Source organism: Bufo gargarizans, chromosome 3 (assembly GCF_014858855.1).
Source record: "Bufo gargarizans isolate SCDJY-AF-19 chromosome 3, ASM1485885v1, whole genome shotgun sequence".
Lineage (NCBI taxonomy): Eukaryota > Metazoa > Chordata > Amphibia > Anura > Bufonidae > Bufo > Bufo gargarizans.
Genome location: NC_058082.1, coordinates 78,548,949 through 78,572,691, shown reverse-complemented (window position 1 = coordinate 78,572,691; position 23,743 = coordinate 78,548,949). Strand labels below are relative to the sequence as shown.

The 23,743-nt window shown below is 46.5% G+C and overlaps 1 protein-coding gene across 2 annotated transcripts in view; it reads left to right on the top strand.

Moving 5' to 3' along the window:
- The first annotated feature begins 1,987 nt into the window (after positions 1 to 1,987).
- TEX26 (testis expressed 26) overlaps positions 1,988 to 23,743 on the top strand; it is a 38,038-nt gene continuing 16,282 nt past the window's right edge. For both annotated transcript variants that reach the window (XM_044287783.1, XM_044287782.1), the window contains exons 1-5: positions 1,988 to 2,082; positions 4,363 to 4,564; positions 12,953 to 13,034; positions 14,391 to 14,553; positions 19,626 to 19,782. In XM_044287783.1, the coding sequence (XP_044143718.1) occupies positions 2,068 to 2,082; positions 4,363 to 4,564; positions 12,953 to 13,034; positions 14,391 to 14,553; positions 19,626 to 19,782 (619 nt within the window). In that variant the 5' untranslated portion in view covers positions 1,988 to 2,067. The remainder of the gene's footprint in view (positions 2,083 to 4,362; positions 4,565 to 12,952; positions 13,035 to 14,390; positions 14,554 to 19,625; positions 19,783 to 23,743) is intronic.

The following is a 23,743-nucleotide window of genomic DNA, read 5'->3' as shown; positions in this document are numbered from 1 at the left end:
CAGGGAAATCTCCTCATGGCCCGTCGGCCGGGTACATAATGATCTAATGCTCTAAGGCAGGGGTGTCAAACTCAAATTCATCGGGGGCCGCATCAGCAGTTTGGTCACCGTCAAAGGGCCGGTTGTATCGGACTTATGGGGGGATCTGTGGGTGACACTTATGGGGGATCTGTGGGTGACACTTATGGGGGATCTGTGGGTGACACTTATGGGGGATCTGTGGGTGACACTTATGGGGGATCTGTGGGTGACACTTATGGGGGATCTGTGGGTGACACTTATGGGGGATCTGTGGGTGACACTTATGGGGGATCTGTGGTGACACTTATGGGGGATCTGTGGGTGACACTTATGGGGGATCTGTGGGTGACACTTATGGGGGATCTGTGGGTGACACTTATGGGGGATCTGTGGGTGACACTTATGGGGGATCTGTGGGTGACACTTATGGGGGATCTGTGGGTGACACTTATGGGGGATCTGTGGGTGACACTTATGGGGGATCTGTGGGTGACACTTATGGGGGATCTGTGGGTGACACTTATGGGGGATCTGTGGGTGACACTTATGGCGGATCTGTGGGTGACACTTATGGGGGATCTGTGGTGACACTTATGGGGGATCTGTGGTGACACTTATGGGGGATCTGTGGTGACACTTATGGGGGATCTGTGGTGACACTTATGGGGGATCTGTGGTGACACTTATGGGGGATCTGTGGTGACACTTATGGGGGATCTGTGGTGACACTTATGGGGGATCTGTGGTGACACTTATGGGGGATCTGTGGTGACACTTATGGGGGATCTGTGGGTGACACTTATGGGGGATCTGTGGGTGACACTTATGGGGGATCTGTGGGTGACACTTATGGGGGATCTGTGGGTGACACTTATGGGGGATCTGTGGGTGACACTTATGGGGGATCTGTGGGTGACACTTATGGGGGATCTGTGGGTGACACTTATGGGGGATCTGTGGGTGACACTTATGGGGGATCTGTGGGTGACACTTATGGGGGATCTGTGGGTGACACTTATGGGGGATCTGTGGGTGACACTTATGGGGGATCTGTGGTGACACTTATGGGGGATCTGTGGGTACTTACAACTACAAGCGCTCGCCGCTCGGTAGGCAGGAGGGAGGAGGCAGGCCGGGAGGACAGGCGCTGGCAGCGTGAGTCATACGTCATGCGCCCACGCCGCCTGCTTCATTCATAAAGTGGGCGGCGCAGGCGCGTGACGTATGACTCACACTGCCAGCGCCCAGCCTGCCTCCTCCCTCCTCTCAGTCTCGGCGAGCGCTTGTAGTTTTATTATCACTTCCTGCAGGGGCCGCCTGCAGGAAGTGATAATAAAAGGTGAAGGCTGGCGGCCGGCGGCGGGCCACATGACAAGGTCTGGCGGGCCGGATTCGGCCCGCGGGCCTTGTGCTTGACACCCGTGCTCTAAGGTAAGCATTAACACTGGGAGCATCAGGTACTTATGCACCAGGCGTCGTCCTGAACTCAGCCGTATCACACTGTAGTGAGGGTGGCGGTATTTTGTGCTGCACTGCGGTATTTGCCCAACCTTCTATCAATTTGGACCCACCTTCAACACCGGGCCACTTTTAGTTTTTTTTTTCTAGGGCCACTTTGAGCTTCCAGTCCGCAGATGGTTGGGTGGTATGCAGTATGAAATGAATGTGGTATGTCAGTATTATTTATGGGTAGAATATGGCTGCCTTGTTTGTGGGCACCATACTGCAGCCTTATAAGGTGTACAGTATGGGTACATTATTTCAGGAAGTCACTGACTGCACGTGCATTGTCTATGGAATGTGCAGAAACCCACGAGACTCGGGAGCGCCCCTGCTGGGCACGGTGGGTTATAACAGTTCTCCTGCTTGCCCTTGCACGCTCAGCAGATGACCACGCCCCCTCCAACACGTGGTCTCCCAGTTGCCTAGTGATGGAAGCGTCCGGGCTGTAAAGGCTGCTCGGTGCTGGGCACAGTCGGGGACGTCCTGCCGCGCCTCCTCCTCACCCGAGACCGGTGCCCGCGGGGGATCCCGAGCTCCGTCACCATGATCGGCACTCAGGTGGGATCTGTGTAACTGTAGGTGATATCTACACCTTCCTGTCTGTGGCTGCAGCTTCACAGCCGCCGCAGCATCACTTCTTGTAATTGGCTGTCAGGGGCAGATCCGTTTCCTCTTGTCTGACTGTGTTCACACTTGCAGCGCTTTTTGGTACTTTTTTTTTTTTTTTTGCATGTAGATTCAAGTGCATGGAATCCACAAATTCTCTGAAGTGTGACGTTTCCCCCCCAAAAAGAGACATATGCTTTATACCAGGGATGCTCAACCTGTGGCCCTCCAGCTGTTGCAAAACTACAACTCCCAGCATGCACTAATAGCTGTAGGCCTCCCAGGCATGCTGGGAGTTGTAGTTTTGCAACAGCTGGAGGGTCGCAGGTTGGGCATCCCTGCTTTAAAGGGGTTCTGCAATTTGTTTAAACTGATGTCATCAGCATCTGATCGGCGGGGGTCCGACACCCAGGACCCCCGCCGCCGATCAGCTGTTTGAGAAGGCAGCGGCTCTCCATTCAAGTGAACAGAGCTTAGCCCCACCCAGGCCATTGATACTAGTCGTGACGTCACTGGGCCAGCAGTAAACAGTGAGGAGGCCACGGCGCTACTGCCTTCTCAAACAGCTGATTGGCGGGGGTCCCGGGTGTCGGACCCCCGCCAATCAGATGCTGATGATCTATCCAGAGGATACTGCAGACTGCAGAACCCCTTTAGGGCTCGTTCACACGACCGTTGGTGTCCCGTGCTGTAGACCACAAATTGCGGTCCGCAATGCACGGGCACCATCCGTGGGGCAGTCGCAAGGGGATCGCAGACCCATTCACTTGAATGGGTCCGCGATCCTTCCGTTCCGCAAAAAGATAGAGCAAGTCTTTCTTTTTGCAGTGCGGAAGCACAGAACAGAACCCCAGAAAGCACTCCGTAGTGTTCCGTTCCGTTCTTTCATTCCGCATCTCCGGATTTGCGGACCCATTGAAATGAATGGGTCCACATCCGTGATACGGAATGGCCACGGAACGGCGCCCGTGTATTGCGGATCAGCAAATGCGTTCCGCAATACGGCAACGGGCTTTACATGTTCGTGTGAACAAGCCCTTATACAAACGAGGGCTTGATTGCACAGAGGGGCGGAGCCTAGCATCAGCGCACCAGATTTCCAGTGCTGGCCACGCCCCTTGGTGCACTTGAGGCAAAAACAAAAAAGTATTTTTTCTTCTTCTTGGGAACGCCACAATTGGTTTTCACAAGACAGGTATCACTTTAATCAGCAGGATTAGCCGTGCCAGACAGTATACCTATCAGACAATGCGGGCATATCCTAGCGATATGCACCATTGTCTGTGATGGGAATACCCCTTTAAGAGTGTCCCCCTTTCTAAAATCTGGTAGTACACGAATGGCCATTTATCGGGGGAGAGGCCTGGCTCACGTCTGTTTCCACACTTAACGCCCCAGTTAAGGCTGAATTCACACATGCAGTTTTTTCATGTACTTTTTGAGCCGTATACAGGAGCGGATACAAACGTGACAAGCAGTTCTTCCTGTAGGTTTCTCTTTTCTGGCATGTTTGACACCGACCTAAAGCCTTACTAATGCATGTATGGACTGCTTAAAGGGGAAGTTCATCTCATTTAAAAGGGCTTTCCTGGACTACAATACTGATGACCTATTTTCCGGATAGGTCATCAGTATCTGGTCGGTGGAGGTCCGACTCTCGGCCCTCCCACCGATCGGCTGTTTAAAGAGGCGCTCAGGTGAGCAGGTTGCCAAGCACGGCGCCGTACATTGTATAGTGGCTGTGCTTGGTATTGCAGACCATGCCCTTTCACTTGAATGGGACTGAGCTGTGCTTAGGTCACTTGACCGATGAACATGACACCACTGGTCTAGGAACAGGTCGCAGCTCTCACCAGAGCCGCCGTGGCTTCTTACATCTGATTAACGGGGTGCGGGGAGTCGGACCCCCACCAATCACAGGTAACAATATATGAATCCCAGAGAACCCCTTTAAGTAGGTCATTGAAACCACCTGCTTAATGTTAGGCAGGTCTCCCTTATGTCACCAAAACAGGGCACGGGCTCCACAAGACCTCTAAGGTGCATCTGGGTTGCAAGGTAGGAAACACATGATGGCGCTAGGAGCGGAGGGGGTCAGGAGGGGTGCATAGGTTTTGTTGTATTATTTTAATAGTTTATGTATTAAAAAAAAAAAAAAACATGGACAACTCCTTTGCCACAGTTGGAACCCTTCAACCCTGACTCTCAGATGTCTTCTCAATCATTTCATAGCTGGATGGAGACCTTCTGAAGCCACAGTTCATGGAGCAGCTGAACTATCTGAGAGATAAAAGTAAATCATTGCCGGAGAAAGAAAAATGTGACCAGTTGGCCGCCTGTCTGCTCATATCCTCCAAGTTCAGCAGCCACAAGAAGCCTCCTGGAGCAGCAGACAGAACTCCACAAAGACCCAAGACGGCCATGGCTTCTCTTGGTAAGGTGCCACAGAAGGAAATGTGGTGGGTGAGGAGGATGGATGAGGAGGAGGTGTGCAGGTGCAGGCATTGTCCTGTCTAGTATGAGTACAGGTGGGAGAGTCAGCCGCGCGGCCGGTGGAAAGACTTGCATGAACATGTCTGTGTGGTACAGTAGAGCTGTGAGCCTCATGAAATGGTATTACTCATGAGGTCTGTTCTTGTACTCGGAGGGATGGGCCAGGTTTAAACAATTAGCAGATGACAAAAACTTCTAAAATGTTGAAAATCGCCTACTAAAAATGAAATTCTGAAGTGTTTGGGGCCATCTACAGTTGCCTTGGTGCTTGCTCTGGTCCAAAGAACATCTTAAGGTCATAGAACCGCGTAGCTACATCAGATGAAGGCACAAATTCACTATTCTGTCCACACAAAGGACCATGGATGAAGGAAAGCCCTTATAGCTAACGCCTATCTGACTGCTACTTTCAAGCTCTATAAAGTTTCATCGGCAGGCGCTGTAGAATAGTTTTTCTTAAATTGCCGGCTGCAGGAATCTGTTCACGCTTTGTTGGTCCCTCACTGGAGCAAAATATAATTTTTTTTGTGTGTGATATTTTTAAAAATGGCATTTGATAAGGCCTCTTGCGCATGACCGTATGCCCTCCGAGATATACGGTCCGTGAGCGGGCCATATGTCCCGGAGTGCCATTGATCGTATGCATAGGAGCGCACAGCATCATAGGTTACTATGATGCTGTGGCGGGACAATAGCCCCGTGGGCGGCCCGACGTCCACAGCTACATTGTAACCTATGATGCTGTGCGCTCCCCGTGCACGCGATCAATGCCGCTCCGGGACATATGGCTGCTCACGGACCGTATGTCCTCGGAGGGCATACGGTCGTGTTCAAGAGGCCTAAATCTGGCGTACCCCTACTCACCTAGCTGATGGGGCCAACATTCCCACCCAGTTTTCAAAAGTGGTGACACTGGTGTAAATGACAAAACATGGCAAATTTTTGTGTAAAAAAATAGTGGGGCACATTTACCAAGCTTGCCGTTTTTTGGGCCATAAAATAAACAGGCAGATTTCATTCCATTGTCCTTCTTTTGTCGTATTGTATTTTTATTACCAGTCTGACCTCTGGTGGTTGTTTATCAGTTAGACGGGTTCATATTCACTTTCAGGTGCAAAAAAAGCTACACCTGCATAAATAGGTTGTAAAAAAGTAGCAAAAGTAAGAAAACTTTTAAATTAGTCCAAAAAAAGGTGCAAAAGCCTCCAAAACAGGAGCAATTTCAATAGTAAATGTGAAGGGGGGAAAAAAATAAGACATTCTAAGGCTACATGCACACGACCATATGTATTTTGTGGTCCACAAAAAATATGGATGATGTCCGTGTGACATTCGTGTTGTATATGTTTTTTTGCGGATCAATTGTAACAATGCCTATCATTATCTGCAAAACGGACAATGATAGCACAGTGCTCTATATTTTTTGCGGGGCTACAGAACAGACATACGGATATGGACGGCACACTGTCCGCATATTTTGTGGACCTATTGAAATAAATGGGTCCACATCCTGTGCACAAAAAAAAAAAAACGGAACGGAAACAAGATACGTTTGTGTGCATGAGGCCTAAAACGGCATACTTTTTTAATTTTTTTTTTTTTTTACTAAAAACAGGCACAAACTTTTTAGTAAATATGCCCCAGTGTGTGCCAAAATATGCGACTTTTTTTTTTAAAACCAAATGATTCCTCTTAAAGGGGCACACTGGTTTTTCAAGTTATCCCCTATCTGCAGGAAAATAGCCAAGCTCGGCTATCTCTGGCAGCCCCATGGATCAGCAGAGGTCCTAGTGGTCAGACCTCCACCACTCTATGGCCTCATGTACACTGCCGTTGTGCGGCCATTCCGTGCATTGGGGGCCGCAATTTGCGGTCCCCAATGCTCGGGCAACGTCCGTGCGGCAGCCGGGACGGATCGAGACCCATTAACATTGAATGGGTCCGTGAGCCGCCGCAAAAAAATAGAACATGTTTAAGTGAATGGGTCCACAGCTGGGCAACGGCCGTGTGCATGAGGCCTAATAGTTATCCCCTATCGTGTGGATGGGGGGGCAGGGTAACTTGATATAACTGAAATCCTGGCTGGTACCTCGGTGCCAAAGCCAACTTCAGATTCCTATTATTAAAGTCCTAGAATTAAAGGCCGAAGTTATATACTCGGACTTAAAGGGGTTCTCCAGGAATTAAAAAAATGAAAATAGTTAAATATTATTTTATAATAAATATATTCACAAACACCTTTCATTAATTAGAATGTCTTTTTTTTTAAAAAAAGAGTTTTTAAATAATAAAAAACAATGAAGATCACCTGCATCACGGTAGGGATATTTTATGCATTTTTTCAGGCTTCTCTTTTATAGAGATGTAGGGACGTCATCTGTAGTTCTGAGGACGGGCTGATGGCGGTGTCACCGCGGGAACATGGTAATCCATGGTAATCCAGCATGTAACTTCTCCGCCTGTTGCTACACAACAACCCAAATGTATCCAAGTGTTACACATACAGCATGACACCTAGTAACTGATTCTGTGTTTGCTACAGTTCACACTGAAGCCTTCCAAGGCTTTCCATAGAGACAGACGCCAAGACAAATCGGCCATTTTGATTATTTTTTTCCGTTACGGTGTTCACCGTACCAGATAAATACGTTTATGCTTTAATAGTTCAGGCATTTGGGGAGGCAGCAGTGCAAATGATCTTTTATTGTTTTTTATTATCTAAAAACTCTTTTTTTTTTTTTTTTTTTAAGCCCTTCTAGGGGACCTAAACCTGTGATCTTCAGGTTTAATACAGTAGTGTATATTCTTATGGAGCACTGCCACCTGCAGCAGGCATTTATAAGGAATGTACCTGTGATAGGCCTGGTAGCCTCCAGCAGATCCAAGATCCTCTGCTTTTCTCTACTAGACTGCCGGTCACGTATTGCATCCTACGACAAGATGATGAGCTGCTCTGTCCGCAATACACGGGGCACTGGCCATGTGCATTCCGCATCACAGATGCGGACCCATTCAAGTGAAAATCCGGAGATGTGGTGCGGAACCCCACGGAAGCACTACGGAGTGCTTCCGTGGGATTCCGTTCCGTGCTTCCATTCCGCCCAAAAAATATAACTTTTTCTATCTTTTAGCGGAACGGACGGATCGCGGACCCCATTCCCTCAATTTGCGGTCCGCAGCACGGGCACGGCCCGTACATGGTCATGTGAAAGAGGCCTAAGGCAGATGCCTCTTAATAAATGAGACACATCTCTGCCCTGCCGTACACCACAAACTGAAGTCTACGTCAGCTACAGGCCGGCGTAGACTTCAGCTATAGCTTATGCCAGTCTCTTACAAAAGTTATAGCACGTGCCGCACAAAGTCCTTCCGCTAAACCCTGCCAGTTCAAAATGTCGCTAATTATGATGCACATATGGCGTTCGCCATCATGTGTGACTTTTTAACGCTACAGTAGCGACATAAAGGGCTTAATAAATGTTCCTTTTATCTGCAACTTTAAAAAAAAATTATCACATTTTCCAGTTTTTATACCGCCGTCGCCACATTTCAGACAGGGGGCGTGGCCAGCAGCTGCGACAAATTTATCTTCATTTACGCCAGTTGTCTGTTGCAAATGACGCCAGAAGCTCTGAGCTGATGTAGGTTTCTGTTTAGGCGCACAGACTGCCGGAGGAAGCAACTAATTTAAGGCTCATCCACACGGCCGTTGCTCTGCCGTTCCGTGCATTGGGGACCGCGGGTCCCCAGTACACAGGCAACATCCATTCGGATTCCGGACCCATTCAACTTGAATGGATCCGTGATCGGTCCGCACGGCAAAAAAATAGAACACGTTCCATTTTTTTGCGGTGCGGAGGCACAGGGGCTCTGTTCCGCACCGGACCTTCTGGATTGCATACGTGATGCTGTGAAAACGCTGATCTTGATAAACCTCCCCATCTGTGCCCTCTCATAGTATGTGTTTCTGTAGAACTGTAAGGAGATCTCAGAATAGTCTTAGGAGACATCTGCCCTTCTCGCAGAGTTCACAGCATGAATACACGGACACACGTCTCTCCCTGCAGTCTAGACCGCCCGCACCTGTGTGCAGCACCTCGCCATCACTGCATTCATCGTCCTAGGTGTATTTTTACCTTCCGTATGAAAGGCTTTTACTGTTATTCATTCTCCATTGAACTCCTTCCTGACTTCTCGACACGGTGGATTACCTATTTATGGGCCATGTTCTTCCCACCTCCAGCATTTGTGACCCTGCCTTCTTGTGGCTCACATAGTGATGGTCGGACAGCTCCTCTCCGGGTAGTCCTACTCCTACAGCTCGCCAACTACATCAGGCAGCAGTTACGCTGGGTTCACACCTGAGCGTTCGCGATGGAGCGCTCTGTATGCGCGATTGTACCGGCGTTTGCAATCGCGCATACAGAGACAAGCGAACGCCCATTTTCGCGCGTTTCGCCATGCAGTAACCACTCTGGGGTATCTGTTCTTATAACTGCATGTTGTTCCGTCCTTCACTTATTGCTGCTAGAAGTTTATTCCTGAATTCACAACATGGTGTTACCGGTTTGGGGAGTAAACCCTGCGCAGTAAAGGCCTCTTGCACACAAACTTTTTTGTTCCCGTTTACGTTCAGTTTTTTTGCGTTCCGTATATGGAACCATTCATTTCAATGGATCCGCAAAAAAAACGGAAGGTACTTCGTATGCCTTCCGTTTCCGTATTTCCATTGTTCCGTTCAAAGATAGAACATGTCCTATTATTGTCCACATAACGGACAAGGATAGTACTGTTCTATCAGGGGCCAGCTGTTCCGTTCCGCAAAAAGCGGAATGCACACAGACGTCATCCGTGTTTTTTGCGGACCACAAAATACTGAAAAAGCCATAGGGTCGTGTGCAAGAGGCCTAACACCATCCAGTCAGTGCTGCCAGTGTAAGGCCTCCTGCACATGAACGTGTGCGCTCCGTGGCCGTATTGCAGACCGCATTTGCGGATCCGCAATATACGGGCGCTATTCCGTGGGCATTCTGCATCACGGATGCGAACACATTCACTTGAATGGGTCCGCAAATCCGGAGATGCGGAATGAAAGAACGGAACCCTACGGAAGCACTACGGAGTGATTCCTTGGTGTTTCATCCCGTACTTCTGTTCCGCAAAAAGATAGGATATGTTCTGTCTTTTTGCGGAACGGCCGGATCGCGGACCCATTAAAGTGAATGGGTCCACAATCCGCTGCCGCTGACCCACGGTCGGTGTTCGTGCATTGCAGCCCGCATGCACGGCCACGGGGCGCACACGTTTGTGTGCAGGAGGCCTAAGACTGTATCGCCCAGTTTCAGATTTATTAACCCCTTCCCACTGCCCACTGACTATATATGTCCTATCAACACATACCTCATACAGAGCGCACATATATAAACAGTCAGGCAGCTCTTTGATCAGCGCTGGGATTAAGGCTAGGTCTACATGACGACATGTGTCGCGTGACACATAGGGCACAACTACACTGCAACATGTGTCGCGCGACAATTTGTATAATAATAGTCTATGGTGTCGCACTGCGACATGCTGCAAATGGATTTTGTGCAACCGTCACGCGTCACAGTCGCAGCATGTCGCATGTATCAGTGCGACACCATAGACTATCATTATACATATTGTTGTACGACAAAATGTTGCGCGACAAGTGTCGTCGTGTAGACCTAGCCTAAAGCTCCTGCTCCTGCAATCTAGCAGGAGCAGGTCGGGTCTTGGCTGTCAGATACAGCGGGGACCCTGCGGAGAGGACAGGAGCGGTTTATTACTGCTATTGCCTTCTGTGCCAGCAGGAGATCACTGCAGGCACGAAGGGAGGGACAGCAGGAAGCAGCTGGGAGTGTCGGGGCAGGAGCAGCGCTGCAGGGTCTAAGGAGCCCCCGATCAGCTCCTGTGGATGCCCCCAGTTACAGTGGAAACAGTGCAAGTAAAAAAAAAAAAAAGTCTTTTAATGACCTCCTGGGGGACATATTAAAATATAAGTAAAATAAATAAATAATAGAAAATACAAATAAAAAAAATTCAAAATGCTGTCGCTAAAGGAAACCATCACCATAGTCGCCCCATTCACTGAAACCTATACATATTATATATCAAATCGATCAGTCACAAAATAGAAAACCCATTGCAATAATTAATTTTTGGTGTCAGTTTTAAATATTTACGAAATAAAAAGCTATAATAAAAAAAATAAAGACTTTTTAATAAGAATTAGGGCCCTTGCACACGACCGTATGCCCTCCGAAACATGCGGTCCGTGAGCAGGCCATATGTCCTGGAGTGGCATTGATAGTGTGCTAATAACGGCCTAAGTGTCAAGTAAAAAAAACTATCGCAAAATTATTTTGGAAGTCCAAAAAAAAAAAGTTAGGGCCGCTAAACCACCACTTGCAAAAAATCACAAAAAATTGCCTGGACATTAAGGCGTTTTTAAGGCCCGGTCATGAAAGGGTTAAAAAAAAACTTCTAATAACAATAACTGAGGAGCGGAATAACATACAGCTATATGAAAAGGATGCTCCAAAATTGGAATTACACAGGGAATACAATTATTTAGTAAAACAGACATATCAGGAGTGATGGAGTTGTGCCAAGTTTTTAAGTTCTCCCCTAGCCGATTGCTTGGAGTCCAACCTTTGGGACTCCTACCGATCACAAGTGTGGGGGTCCCGTTCCCCTGTTCTGATGGAATGGCAGGTCCTCCCATTCATTCTGCACTGGAAGGCATAACTTAAAAACATGTCACAACCCCTTTAAGGAGGGTGTACACCATAAGTAGCTTGTCTGACCACCTGCTACCACCATACACTTGCAGACTTGGCCAAGCTGAGCGTGCATGTGTTCTCAATGAAGAGAGGGGAATAAGCCACTGCCAGGCTCCTCAGACAGTGGCTTATCTCTGGTGGGAACTAAGGATCGGACATGTTGAAATTCAGAATGTCCAGTCCTTCTTTCCTTCGACATCTTCCAATACCTCCTCACACTAGCTGGTCGGTCATCCCTCCTGAGGTTAGGCTGGCGTTCGTCTGATTTACAGTGCAATGTATGTGGATGGGGTTCTGTAAAACTTCTGTGTGAAATATGCTCATGCTGATGTTTTTTTAAGTTTTCAGCATGTTCATTATGTTTCGGAAAAGCAGATGATTTTCGCCACAGATTTCACTTTTTGAATGTACAGGGTGAAATATGGAGAGCAATCCATGCCAGATCCACATATAACTCAAAAAATCTGCCTAAGGCCTCTTTCACACGGGAGAGAATTCCGCGCGGGTGCAATGTGTGAGGTGAACGCATTGCACCCGCACTGAATCCGGACCCATTCATTTATATGGGGCTGTGCACATGAGCGATGTTTTTCACCTATCACTTGTGCGTTGCATGAAAATCGCAGCATGCTCTATATTGTGCGTTTTTCACGCAACGCAGGCCCCATAAAAGTGAATGGGGCTGCGTGAAAATCGCAAGCATCCGCAAGCAAGTGCAGATACGGTGCGATTGCTAGGTGACGATCTGGATGGGGACCCGATCTTTATTTTTTTCCCTTATAACATGGTTATAAGGGAAAATAATAGCATTCATAATAAAGAATGCATAGTACAATAGGGCTGGAGGGGTAAAAAAAATTAAATAAATAAACTCACCTCATCCACTTGTTCGCGCAGCCGCCATCTCTTCTGTCTTCTTCTTTGAAGATCTGGGAGAAAAGGACCCATTGGTGACGTCACTGTGCTCATCACATGGTCCGTCACATGGTCCATCACATGAAGTCTAAGGGACCTTGAAAACCACAGACACAATGATGTCATCTGTGTTCTGTCAGTAGTTTTCATGCACCATTGGTAGGAGAACATTCTTCTTCAGCCTGTCAGTGCATCTGGAAAACGAATGACACATGGAGGTCGAAAAACAGACGCACGGACCAAAGACGGACCCTTCACAAGACATTGTCAATCTTTTTGAAGACCGGACATATGGATGTGGAACGCACATGAATGATCTGAGTTCTTTCTCTATCCATTTTCCTGTTGCGTAAACAGTAGAACATGTCCTGTACTTGGCTGCATAACGCGGACCACAGACCCATTGAAGTGTGAAATATATGCCAAAATCTGCATGAAATGTAGGCCATGTGAACATACCCTCCGAATTTTGTCTGTTTCCATAGTAAGAATAGGGATTCTAGAGATGTTTGGAGGGACAAGTGATTGAATATGTGTCCGTCTATGGTGTTGAAATGTTTTCTAATATCCAGAATCAAGATTAGTCCCTTATTTGTCTCTTTTTGAAGGAGGAAACATATGGGATCCTTATGAGACAACTATGAATAGAGACTACCCTCATAACGTGTCTTCTCCACCAGTGGCCGTACGGTAAGTCATTACACTTGGCCTTATCTCTCCATACCTCCCATCATCCCATTTCTTAAAGGGAACCTGTCACCTGGATTTTGGGTATAGAGCTGAGGACATGGGTTGCTAGATGGCCGCTAGCACATCCGCAATACCCAGTCCCCATAGCTCTGTGTGCTTTTATTGTGTAAAAAAACCTGATTTGATACATATGCAAATTATCCTGAGATGAGTCCTGTCTCTGAGATGAGTCAAGGACAGGACTCATCTCAGTTAATTTGCATATGTATCAAATTGTTTTTTTTTACACAACCTTTGGCAGTGGTCCTAGGTGTCGGACCCCCACCGATCAGATATTGATGACCTACCCTTTAACTTATAATATTTGCCGTGGTCCACAATTGGTCATGCCAATTGTTATCTTACAGTAATTAAAAATCTCCAGTCATTTTGTCTACAGCTACTTTGCCGACTTATGTATTTCCATAGCAACAGACTACAAACGAACCCTATATAGTTGGATACAGTTGCAATACTTTGTTCCATATATCCACTACTTCTTACTACCACACATTTGGTAGGTAAGTCAGAAGTAAGGGACCGATGGATCAGACTACACTGTGTTTCCTTGTATAGGTCTCCATAGGAGCGGTAGTATACATCAGAATGTATGGAATAGTGCTGCAGACCTTGCTAATCCGTCCAGAAGCATCCAGTAAAAAACCATTGGAGGTCCTCCTGGCACATCCCTTCGATGAACTCTTCAAAATGCAATTTGAAAATAGCCTAAGGGCTCGTTCACACGACCGTTGGTGTCCCGTTCGGAGGGATCGCGGACCCATTCAAGTGAATGGGTCTGCGATCCCCATGCGCCTGCCCCACTGAAGGTGCCCGTGCATTGCGGACCATAATTTGCGGTTCATAGCACGGGACACCAACGGTCGTGTGAACGAGCCCTAAGAGCGCTGGAATCTCATTGCTTGCTATAGGCAACTGCTCCAAACCTTCCTCATAGTGGCTCTACTACTACCCCAACATCTGATGTTGAAAACAGGGGTCCATTGTTTCAGAGTGTTCTTTAAAACCAAGACGGTGGGCAGATGACCTCTCACTGTATCCTGCGGCCGCTATTATTTTTGTGCAGGTCGTTTAGACTATAATAACATAATATAGCGATTATGTTGAGAGCGGTTTATAATGTACCGCTGCCGTCGTTGAATCATTTAATGAAAATGTCATCAGTAAGGTCACATTACAGGTGTTGGTGTCACATCCATCCGCACACTGCACTCAGCTACATCGCTTGTCTATTGAATGTCATATGAATCGTTCGCAGCACGCATAGTCTACAGGACCGATCCTGTGTTTGTCTCACAGACCCAAGACATCTAAAAGCTACAGCAACCCTTACTATCTGTGTGACCCTGTTGGGATCAGCATGTACAGCGATGAGTTTAGCTGGAAACCATATTCCAAGCCAGAGCCTATCAGAGCGGCAACAGCATCAGGAGCCAGAAACAACAGACCTCACCCTGACAAGGTACGCCATACATTATCCATACGTTATATTCACCGCGCATATCCTTTAATCTGATAATACATTACATATCATATACATCTGCCTAGTCTCGCTCTTGGGAACTCCATGCATTAGCTAAGGCCCTGAGTGATGTCCTGCATGGCTCTCACCTGTCGAGGGCGTCTTGAAAACAATGGACAAGCTCCATTTATTTCATTGAGAGAATTATTTTGTTTTCTCTGCAGTTGGGCTTCAGGACAAGCAAGCACTCCAAGGGGCCGGGCAATCCCTTTTTTGATAGAAGGGTCCCCCAATAAAAAAAAGTTGATTGCACGATGTTCTGTTTCTGTGACCCTCAGTGATCACTCGAATGATGCGATGGAAAAAATAAATAAAAAATTCCCGAATCGCTGTTGTTTAGTCATCTCGCCCTTGGAATAAATAAAAAATGATCAAAAAGTCATACATGCCCCAAAATGGTACTAATAAAAACTACAGTTCGTCCTGTAAAAAACAAGCCCTGTAGAAAGTAATACCCCAAAAATTATAGTTTTTAGAAAATGACAACACAAAACATTTTATCCAAAGTTTTTTTTATTTTTATAAAAGTACTAAAACTTAAAGGGGTTGTCCAGGTTCAGAGCTGAACCTGGACATCCCTCCATTTTCACCCCGGCAGCCCCCCTGACATGAGCATCGGAGCAGTTCATGCTCCGATGCTCTCCTTTGCCCTGCGCTAAATCGCGCAGGGCAAAGGCATTTTTCTGAGTTCCGGTGACATACCGGGCTCTCTATGGGGCTGACAGGCACTGATGGGCGGGATTTGGCTCTGCCCTAGCCAGTAAAACGGCTAGGGCAGAGCTAAAGCCCGCCCCTCAGAGCCGGTGACGTCACCGAACACACTGCTGGGCGGAAGTTACCGCCCGGCAGTGTGTTATTGAAAACACAAGAGCCTGTGCCCTGCGCGATCTAGCGCAGGGCACGGGAGCGCATCGGAGCATGAGATGCTCCGATGCCAGGCTCAGGAGGGCTGCCGGGGTGAAAATAAGGGTATGTCCGGGTTCAGCTCTGAACCCGGACAACCCCTTTAATAAAAACTGTATAAATCTGGTATCGTGGTAATCTTTCTGACCTACAGAATAAAGGCTACTTTCACACTTGCGCTTGATCGGATCCGCTCTGAACGGATCCGATCATATTAATGCAGACGGAGGCTCCGTTCAGTACGGATCCGTCTGCATTAATAACTTTAAAAAATTTCGCAAGTGCGCAAGTAGCCTGCGCGGATCCGTTCAGACTTTCAATGTAAAGTCAATGGGGGACGGATCCGCTTGAAGATTGAGCCATATGGTGACATCTTCAAGCGGATCCGTTCCCATTGACTTACATTGTAAGTCTGAACGGATCCGCACGCCTCCGCACGGCCAGGCGGACACCCGAACGCTGCAAGCAGCGTTCAGCTGTCCGCCTGTCCGTGCGGAGGCGAGCGGAGCGGAGTCTGAACGCCGCCAGACTGATGCAGTCTGAGCGGATCCGCATCCATTCAGACTGCATCAGGGCTGGACGGAGGCGTTCGGGTCCGCTCGTGAGCTCCTTCAAACGGAGCTCACGAGCGGACCGACGAACGCTAGTGTGAAAGTAGCCTAATAGTAATATGTCCATTTAGCGCACAGTGAAACAAAAAAGTGGTGGAATTTATTTAAATTTCACTCACCAAATTTTTTTCAAAAATTACTGGTAATTGGTGCCATTAAAAATATACCGGTAATTTGTCCTGCTAAAAACTAACCCTCATATAGATATATAAACGGGAAATAAAAACGTTATGGCCCTTGGAAGGTGTGGCTTGACTAGAAGGGAGCAGATGGAAAGGAATACCACATGACTGCAGGATTGGTCTAAGCACAGCCTGTAATCGTGAAGACACGTGAGTCTGCATAGGAGCTGTAGACAAAACATGGTACGAGGTTTGTTTGTTTTTTATAAACTTTTTGTAAAGTTGCTTCACTTTTTATTCTAGGTGTATGGTCCATTTTTTTTCTTTTTTAGTTTCATAAAATGTTATTCATATTCCATAACTCAACATCAAACAACTACATTTTATAATATTACTAAGCAAAATACAAATAAATAAAAAACTAAAAAGTCAAAGTCAGATTACGTGGCGCTCTTTCTTGGAAAAAAACAAAACACTTCTAATCTTGGAGACAACTTTTCATGAAAGGCATGGCATGCCGAAGGCTACTGACTGCAGATTCCTATTTCACACCTTGTACACCTGCCTCTACATTTTAGAATGTTAAACTGTCACTACGTTTTGGTGAAACTTTTTGATATGACCCTATGACGGCAGCCGCGTGTGGGCTGTTTTTCGCTTATGGTTGCTAGATGAATGCTGTGTGTTCCTGGCACATGCAGTCTGTAATCATCAAGATGCATGAGTCGGCATAGGAGCTGTGTACCGAACACGGTAGGAGTTTTATTTTTTAGTACCAACTTTTTGATAAAGTTGCTTCATTTTTATTTTTTATTTTTTTATTCTAGATGCATGGCCCTTTTTCTTGACCCCCTCCCCCCAACCTTTCCTTCTAATCTCAGGCACAACCTTTCATGAAAGGCATCCTGAAGGCTACTAACTGCAGATTCCTATTAAAGGGAACCTCTCATGTGGATTATAATCTAATTATATACAATCATTAACTTCTAAAAAGTACCTTAGATGTATTCACTTACTGGTGTGACAGATGGTCACCTCATAATATACACACAAAGATGCTGAATGGAGTCCAGCATGATGTCAGTGAGTCCAGCGTGATGTCATTGAGTCCAGTGTATATTTAATTCAGAGCTACAGCCACTCCCCTGCCCACCTGTTGCTGATTCATATGGAAACAAACTGTCACTCAGCAGCAGGTGGGCGGGGAGAGTCAGGAGCTCATGAATATTCATGACTCATCATTATCAGCTGGAGCTTTTCAATACAAGATGTTGGCAGATTGACTGGGTCAATTAAGGCTGGGTTCACACTTGAGCGTTGCGCAAACGCGCGTTTTACGCGCGTTTTTGACACGCATTTTTATGCGCGTTTTTGTAATAGTAAACGCGCGTTTGACGCGCGTTTGTGTGATTCACTACAGTGTCCTATGGCCACAAACGCCCCAAAAGTCGCTCATGTACTTTTTGGAGCGTCGGGCGTTTTACAGCGCGATCGTACGCGCTGTAAAACGCCCAAGTGTGAACCATTCCCATAGGGAATCATTGGTTTCTCCTTGTTGAGCGTTTTACAGCGCGTAGGAACGCGCTGTAAAACGCTCAGGTGTGAACCCAGCCTAAAGAAAGTGACCCAGCATTTTGCTAAGCGAATCAGTCACTTATTTATGTTGCCCTTAGTTAGGACACCATAAAACTGGTGACAGGTTCCCTTTAAGTTTTTTTTTTTATATATATATATTTAAACATAATTTTTTTTTCTTTGATTTAGGCGGGAAATGCTTTATATAAACCCATAATGGAAGGCAAACAACACAGAGGGACAAATGCTGCAGAGTCCACAGAGCGCTGACCTCTAACCTCACTCAGTACCTACCGTGCAAGGAAGAGCTGCAGAGCTTGGGAGAAATTTATCAAACTGGTGTAAAGGAAAACTGGCTTAGTTGCCCATAGCGACCAATCAGATTCAGCCTTTCATTTTTCACAGCTCCTTAGGAAAATAAAAGGTAGAATCTGATTGGTTAAAATGAGCAACTAAGCCGGTTCTACTTTACACCAGTTTGATAAAACAACTTGTGTGTTTTCTGTCAGCTTCCACAAAATTAGGCTCATTCCACGACCGTTTTTGCGGACAAGAATAGGACATGCTCTATCTTTTTTTGCAGGGCCCTGGAACGGAACTACAGATGCGGGCAGCACACAGTTTGCATCTTTTGCGCCCCATTGAAATGAATGGGTCCGCACCCGTTCCGCAAAATTGCGGAATGGATGCGGACCCAGAAATACGGTCGTGTAAATGTACCCTAAATGTGATATATTCTGTCAGACTACATATGTACGGGAATATTGTCAGCATTTCTTATAGAGGAGATATCCTGTCTGCAGACTGGCTGCTGATGAACCTCTTGTGATGTACTTGGCGGCTTGGACTTTTCACTAAACAGCTTTTCGCCCCCCAAAATATACCAGGTAGTAAACGCACAGTCGGGCCTAGCTATAAAGGAAGCAGGAGAAGTGGCTGCTACGGGGCCCAAACTCAGAAGGGCCCGTCTGGAAGGAGGACTAAATGACCCCCTTAATAGTATTATACAGTACAGAACATACAGTATACATGTGTAGGAAACCGACTGAGCGGCTTCCGGGCCTGGTCTGAGAGAGCGATCTTGACTAGCCACCAGAGTGGGGGTTGCATCGGAGCAGGGGGTTGCTGGATGGGGGCTCCATTCAAAAAATTGCTGTGGGGCCCAGTCAGTTCTAGTGACGGCACTGCACACAGACATGCTCTCTTGCTGGCCTGTAATGTCTGACCATCACCTCTACCACAGCAATGACTGGAGCAGCACCCTTTCACCGCTGACAACTCTCCAAGCCTAGTACAGTAGTCGGTCTAACCCAGGCACATTATAAGGACAGCAGTAATCAGGTAGGAAAGTATCTGTCAGGGGGACGCACACCATGGGCACCAGCGAGAACCATTCACTGCCCCCACAGCAGCACTCCATAAGTGTGAGAGGCTATGCCGCTGTCGCACACACCGCTCGCTCACGTTTCCACAACTAAGGGTCTGTGTGGTGAAGGGCTCCATGATAGACCGGGCGTTTTTGCAACGCATTCAACACATAGAATTGGAGGGGGCGTGCCAGGGGACGGATTTTGGCCCCTGACAAATTTACCAACATTTATACCCGGAAACATTGGTGAACAACTACTCCAGTCTAGTTTTTCCACCAGGCGCACAGCCTGCTGAAGAGCACACGCCTTGTCATAAATTAGGCGCATCTCCTGCCAGCAAAGGCGGAGAAAAAGAAGCAGTGTAAAAAGCCGGTCTTTGTAAATGACCCCCATTAGTTTTTTATCATTATTATTATTTTTTTAATCAACAGACTTTTTCTACCTGGAAGTTACCGCATGAAGAGAAGACGATCTCCCAGGACAGCTATTCTCCGTGGATTAAGCCTCCGACTATCGAAGAGGTACAAAGAGCAATGAGGTCCCAATATCTCTCCACGTATAAAGGGGACTATCTAGGAACGCCACAAGGTAGGTGCCGGGTGGGTTTCAATTTGATAGACTACTTATTGCTTGGTCAGGAGGATAGTTTTCTTCATTTTTAAGTTCATTGCTAAACGTAATACATACCATTTGTGATATAATGCACGATATGACGCACTGTTTTAAAGTAGTCCGTCAGATAAGATCTTGCGTTTCTTTGTCATCTTCTCCTTTTACATCCAAAGCTACATTAAAGGGCATCTGGTTGTGATATGAAATCCTTACACACTGTGCAGAAATATATAACCTAACCAATATACAGAGTAAGGCCTCATGCACACAGCCGTTGTTTTAGTCCGCATCCGAGCCGCAGTTTTGGTGGCTCGGATGCGGACCCATTCGCTTCAATGGGGCCGCAAAAGATGCAGACAGCACTCCATGTGCTGTCCGCATCCGTTGCTCTGTTCCGTGGTCCGCAAAAAAATATATAACCTGTCCTATTCTTGTCCGCACTTTGCGGATAAGAATAGGCAGTTATATTAAAGGCTCATATAAAACACACAGAGAGAATGCACCAAACAGATATAACACTGACTATGCTGGCAAGACATAAATGCAGGTATTAAAAGCTGAGACTTTTGCCAATATATTCCAGTCATGGAGATATCGGAGCCCATCATGCACCACGTCACGGTATCTCAGCATGGCAAGGGGTCCTAACCGCTGCTCTAACTATGGTGTGAACACGGTCTGAAGGTGATATAATTCAACTCGCAGCCAAGCTTTCCACAAATGCCCAGCATGTATACTGCGGTAGTACTATGTGAATGAAGCCAGGCCGCGAGCCACACCCACACCAGACCATGTGATGGAGGTTACCAGGTGCAAAAGAGTGTTAGAATGCCAGCTAAAGGCAAACACACTCAAATCTAACAAGGCAGAAAGAGAAAAACAAAAAAAATATATAGTGGCATTTCTGGAGGAGCTGCTCAGCCCTGACACTGTGGCGTGTCTTTAGTTAGGGGAGCAGCCCGACCGCATGTGGACCGCAGTAATCAACTAACCCCAGCAAAATATGCATACAATGGAGGACATCGGCGCGGTCCACATGCACCACAAGAGCAAACTACACAGAATGTAGCAATTAATCATATAAAACACAGAGAGAGAATGCACCAAACAGATATAACACTGACTATGCTGGCAAGACATAAATGCAGGTATTAAAAGCTGAGACTTTTGCCAATATATTCCAGTCATGGAGCTATCGGAGCCCATCATGCACCACGTCACGGTTCTCAGCATGGCAAGGGGTCCTAACCGCTGTCTGACGCCATCCGTGTTTTGCGGATCCGCAATTTGCGAACCGCAAAACACACAACGGTTGTGTGCATGAGGCCTTATAGAGTAACTAAACCTTTGCGCTTAAAACTCAGTTCTCTGTACACCGCTGACAGCTCAGAGGCGTACGGAGTGCGGAATGTGAAGTTTATGAATGGGGCTGCAGCACAGGGAGTACAGGCAGGAGTGCACATTGATGCTCCTGCCTATGCCCCCCGGAGGTTTTTCTAACTCTTGGCATAGCACATGAGTACCCTGTATCCATGTACTATGCAAGGATTAGCAGAGTGGAGCGGCTCCTGCTCCGGTAACCTAAGAGGTGACATGCAGGACTCTTAGCGGAGCAGGCAGAAGCAGGAGCCCGCTCTGCTCAGCTAATCCCTACAGAGTACCCATGTACCCAGGAGTAAGTAATCGTCCAGGGAGCACGGGCAGGAGCAGCAATATGTGCTCCTGCCTGTACTCCATGCGCCACTGCGGCCCAATTCATAAACTTCAGTCTGTGCTGTCAGCGGTGTACAGAGAACTGAGTTTTAAGCGCACAGGGAATGGTGCGCTTCAGGAGGAAAAAGTCTAATAAAAATACTAAATGAATTAATAAAGTATATTAGAAAAACTTTTATTAGGGACATATTATTAAAATTTTAGTCAAAGGTTTTGTTACTCTTTATAGGTACTCTGGTATACATACAGTAACAGTTTTGGGCTCCCATTAGGTTGCAGTACATTTGATGTATCGTAGGGGTTTTATTCTTCTACTGTACGGTGCCCGGTATAGAGAAAGCAGTGAATGACACCAAACGGCAAGAAGTTGGAATAAGTTGCTTAGTGGAAACCAACAGAATGGAATGCAGCTCTGGCTGGGAGCGGTAACACGTAAATCCTCTGCCGCACATAGTTTCTGCATTATCAGTTGCTTAACTTGTAGTCAAAGTTTGCAAAACAACCATGTGGGGGAACGGTTTACAGTTTATTTATTTATCTATTTTATGAACTTATAAAGCGCTACTATATTCCGCAGCGCTTTAACACCTTAAGGACCAGGCCATTTTTTGGAAACTTGACATGTGCCACTTTATGTGGCGATAACTTCCAAATGCTTTTACTTATCCAAGCCATTCTGAGATTGTTTTCTCGCGACACATTGTACTTCATAATAGTGAAAACTTTTAGTAGATATAATTCAACTTTATTTATAAAAAAATCCCAAATTTACTGAAAACTTGGAAAAATGATCAATTTTCAAAATTAGAATTTCTCTACTTTTAAGGCAGATAGTGATACATCATAAGAGAGTTATTACCTTACATTTCCCATATGTCCACTTTCATGTGTGCATCATTTTGGAAATGTAATTTTATTTTTTAGGATCTTATAAAGCTTAGAATTTTAGAAGAAATTTTTTAAAATTTTTAAGAACATTTCCGAAACCCACTTTAAGGACCACCTCAATTCTAAAGTCACTTTGAAGGGCTTACACAGTGGAAAACACCCATAAATGACCCCATTGTAGTAGCTACATCCCTCAAGTTATGCAAAACTGATTTTACAAACTTGTTTAACCCTTTAGGTGTTCCACAAGAATTAAAGGAAAGACATTTTTAAATTAAAATTTTTGGGCATATTCTCCATTTTAATTCATTTTTTCCCTTAACACATCAAGGGTTAACAGCCAAATAAAGCTAAATATTTTTAACCCTGATTCTGCAGTTCACACAAACACCCCATATGTGGTCGTAAACTGCTGTACGGGAACACGGCAGAGCGCACAATTTTTTAAAGAAAAACAATCATGTTTTTATGTCTCCATATTCAGAAAGCCAAATCTTTTTTATTTTTTGGGCGATAATCTTAGGGCTCTTTCACACTTGCGTTGTCCGGATCCGTCGTGTACTCCATTTGCCGGAATTACACGCCGGATCCGGAAAAACGCAAGTGAACTGAAAGCATTTGAAGACGGATCCGTATTCAAAATGCGTTCAGTGTTACTATGGCAGCCAGGACGCTATTAAAGTCCTGGTTGCCATAGTAGTAGTGGGGAGCGGGGGAGCCCTAACATCATCCATGCGCGTGGGGCGCCCTGACGTCACTCTGAAGCGCCCCGGGAGCCGCACGGACGGTAAGTATACTGCTCCCCCGCTCCCCACTACACTTTACCATGGCAAACAGGACTTTAGCGTCCTGGCAGCCATGGTAACCATTCAGAAAAAGCTAAACGTCAGATCCGGTAATGCGCCGAAACGACGTTTAGCTTAAGGCCGGATTCAGATTAATGCCTTTCAATGGGCATTAATTCCGGATCCGGCCGTGCGGCAAATGTTCAGGATTTTTGGTCGGAGCAAAAAGCACAGCATGCTGCGGTATTTTCTCCGGCCAAAAAACGTTCCGGTCCGGGACTGAAGACCTCCTGATGCATCCTGAACGGATTTCTCTCCATTCAGAATGCATTAGGATAAAACTGATCAGGATTCTTCCGGCATAGAGCCCCGACGATGGAACTCTATGCCGGAACAGAACAACGCAAGTGTGAAAGAGCCCTTAGTTAGGACGAGCATTCTTGTCCTAGGTCGGCAACCTGTTAAAGACATTACCATCCAACTGTCCCCAATGGAGCTCACAATCTAAGTTCCCTATCAGTGCGTCTTTAGAGTGTGGGAGGAAACCGGAG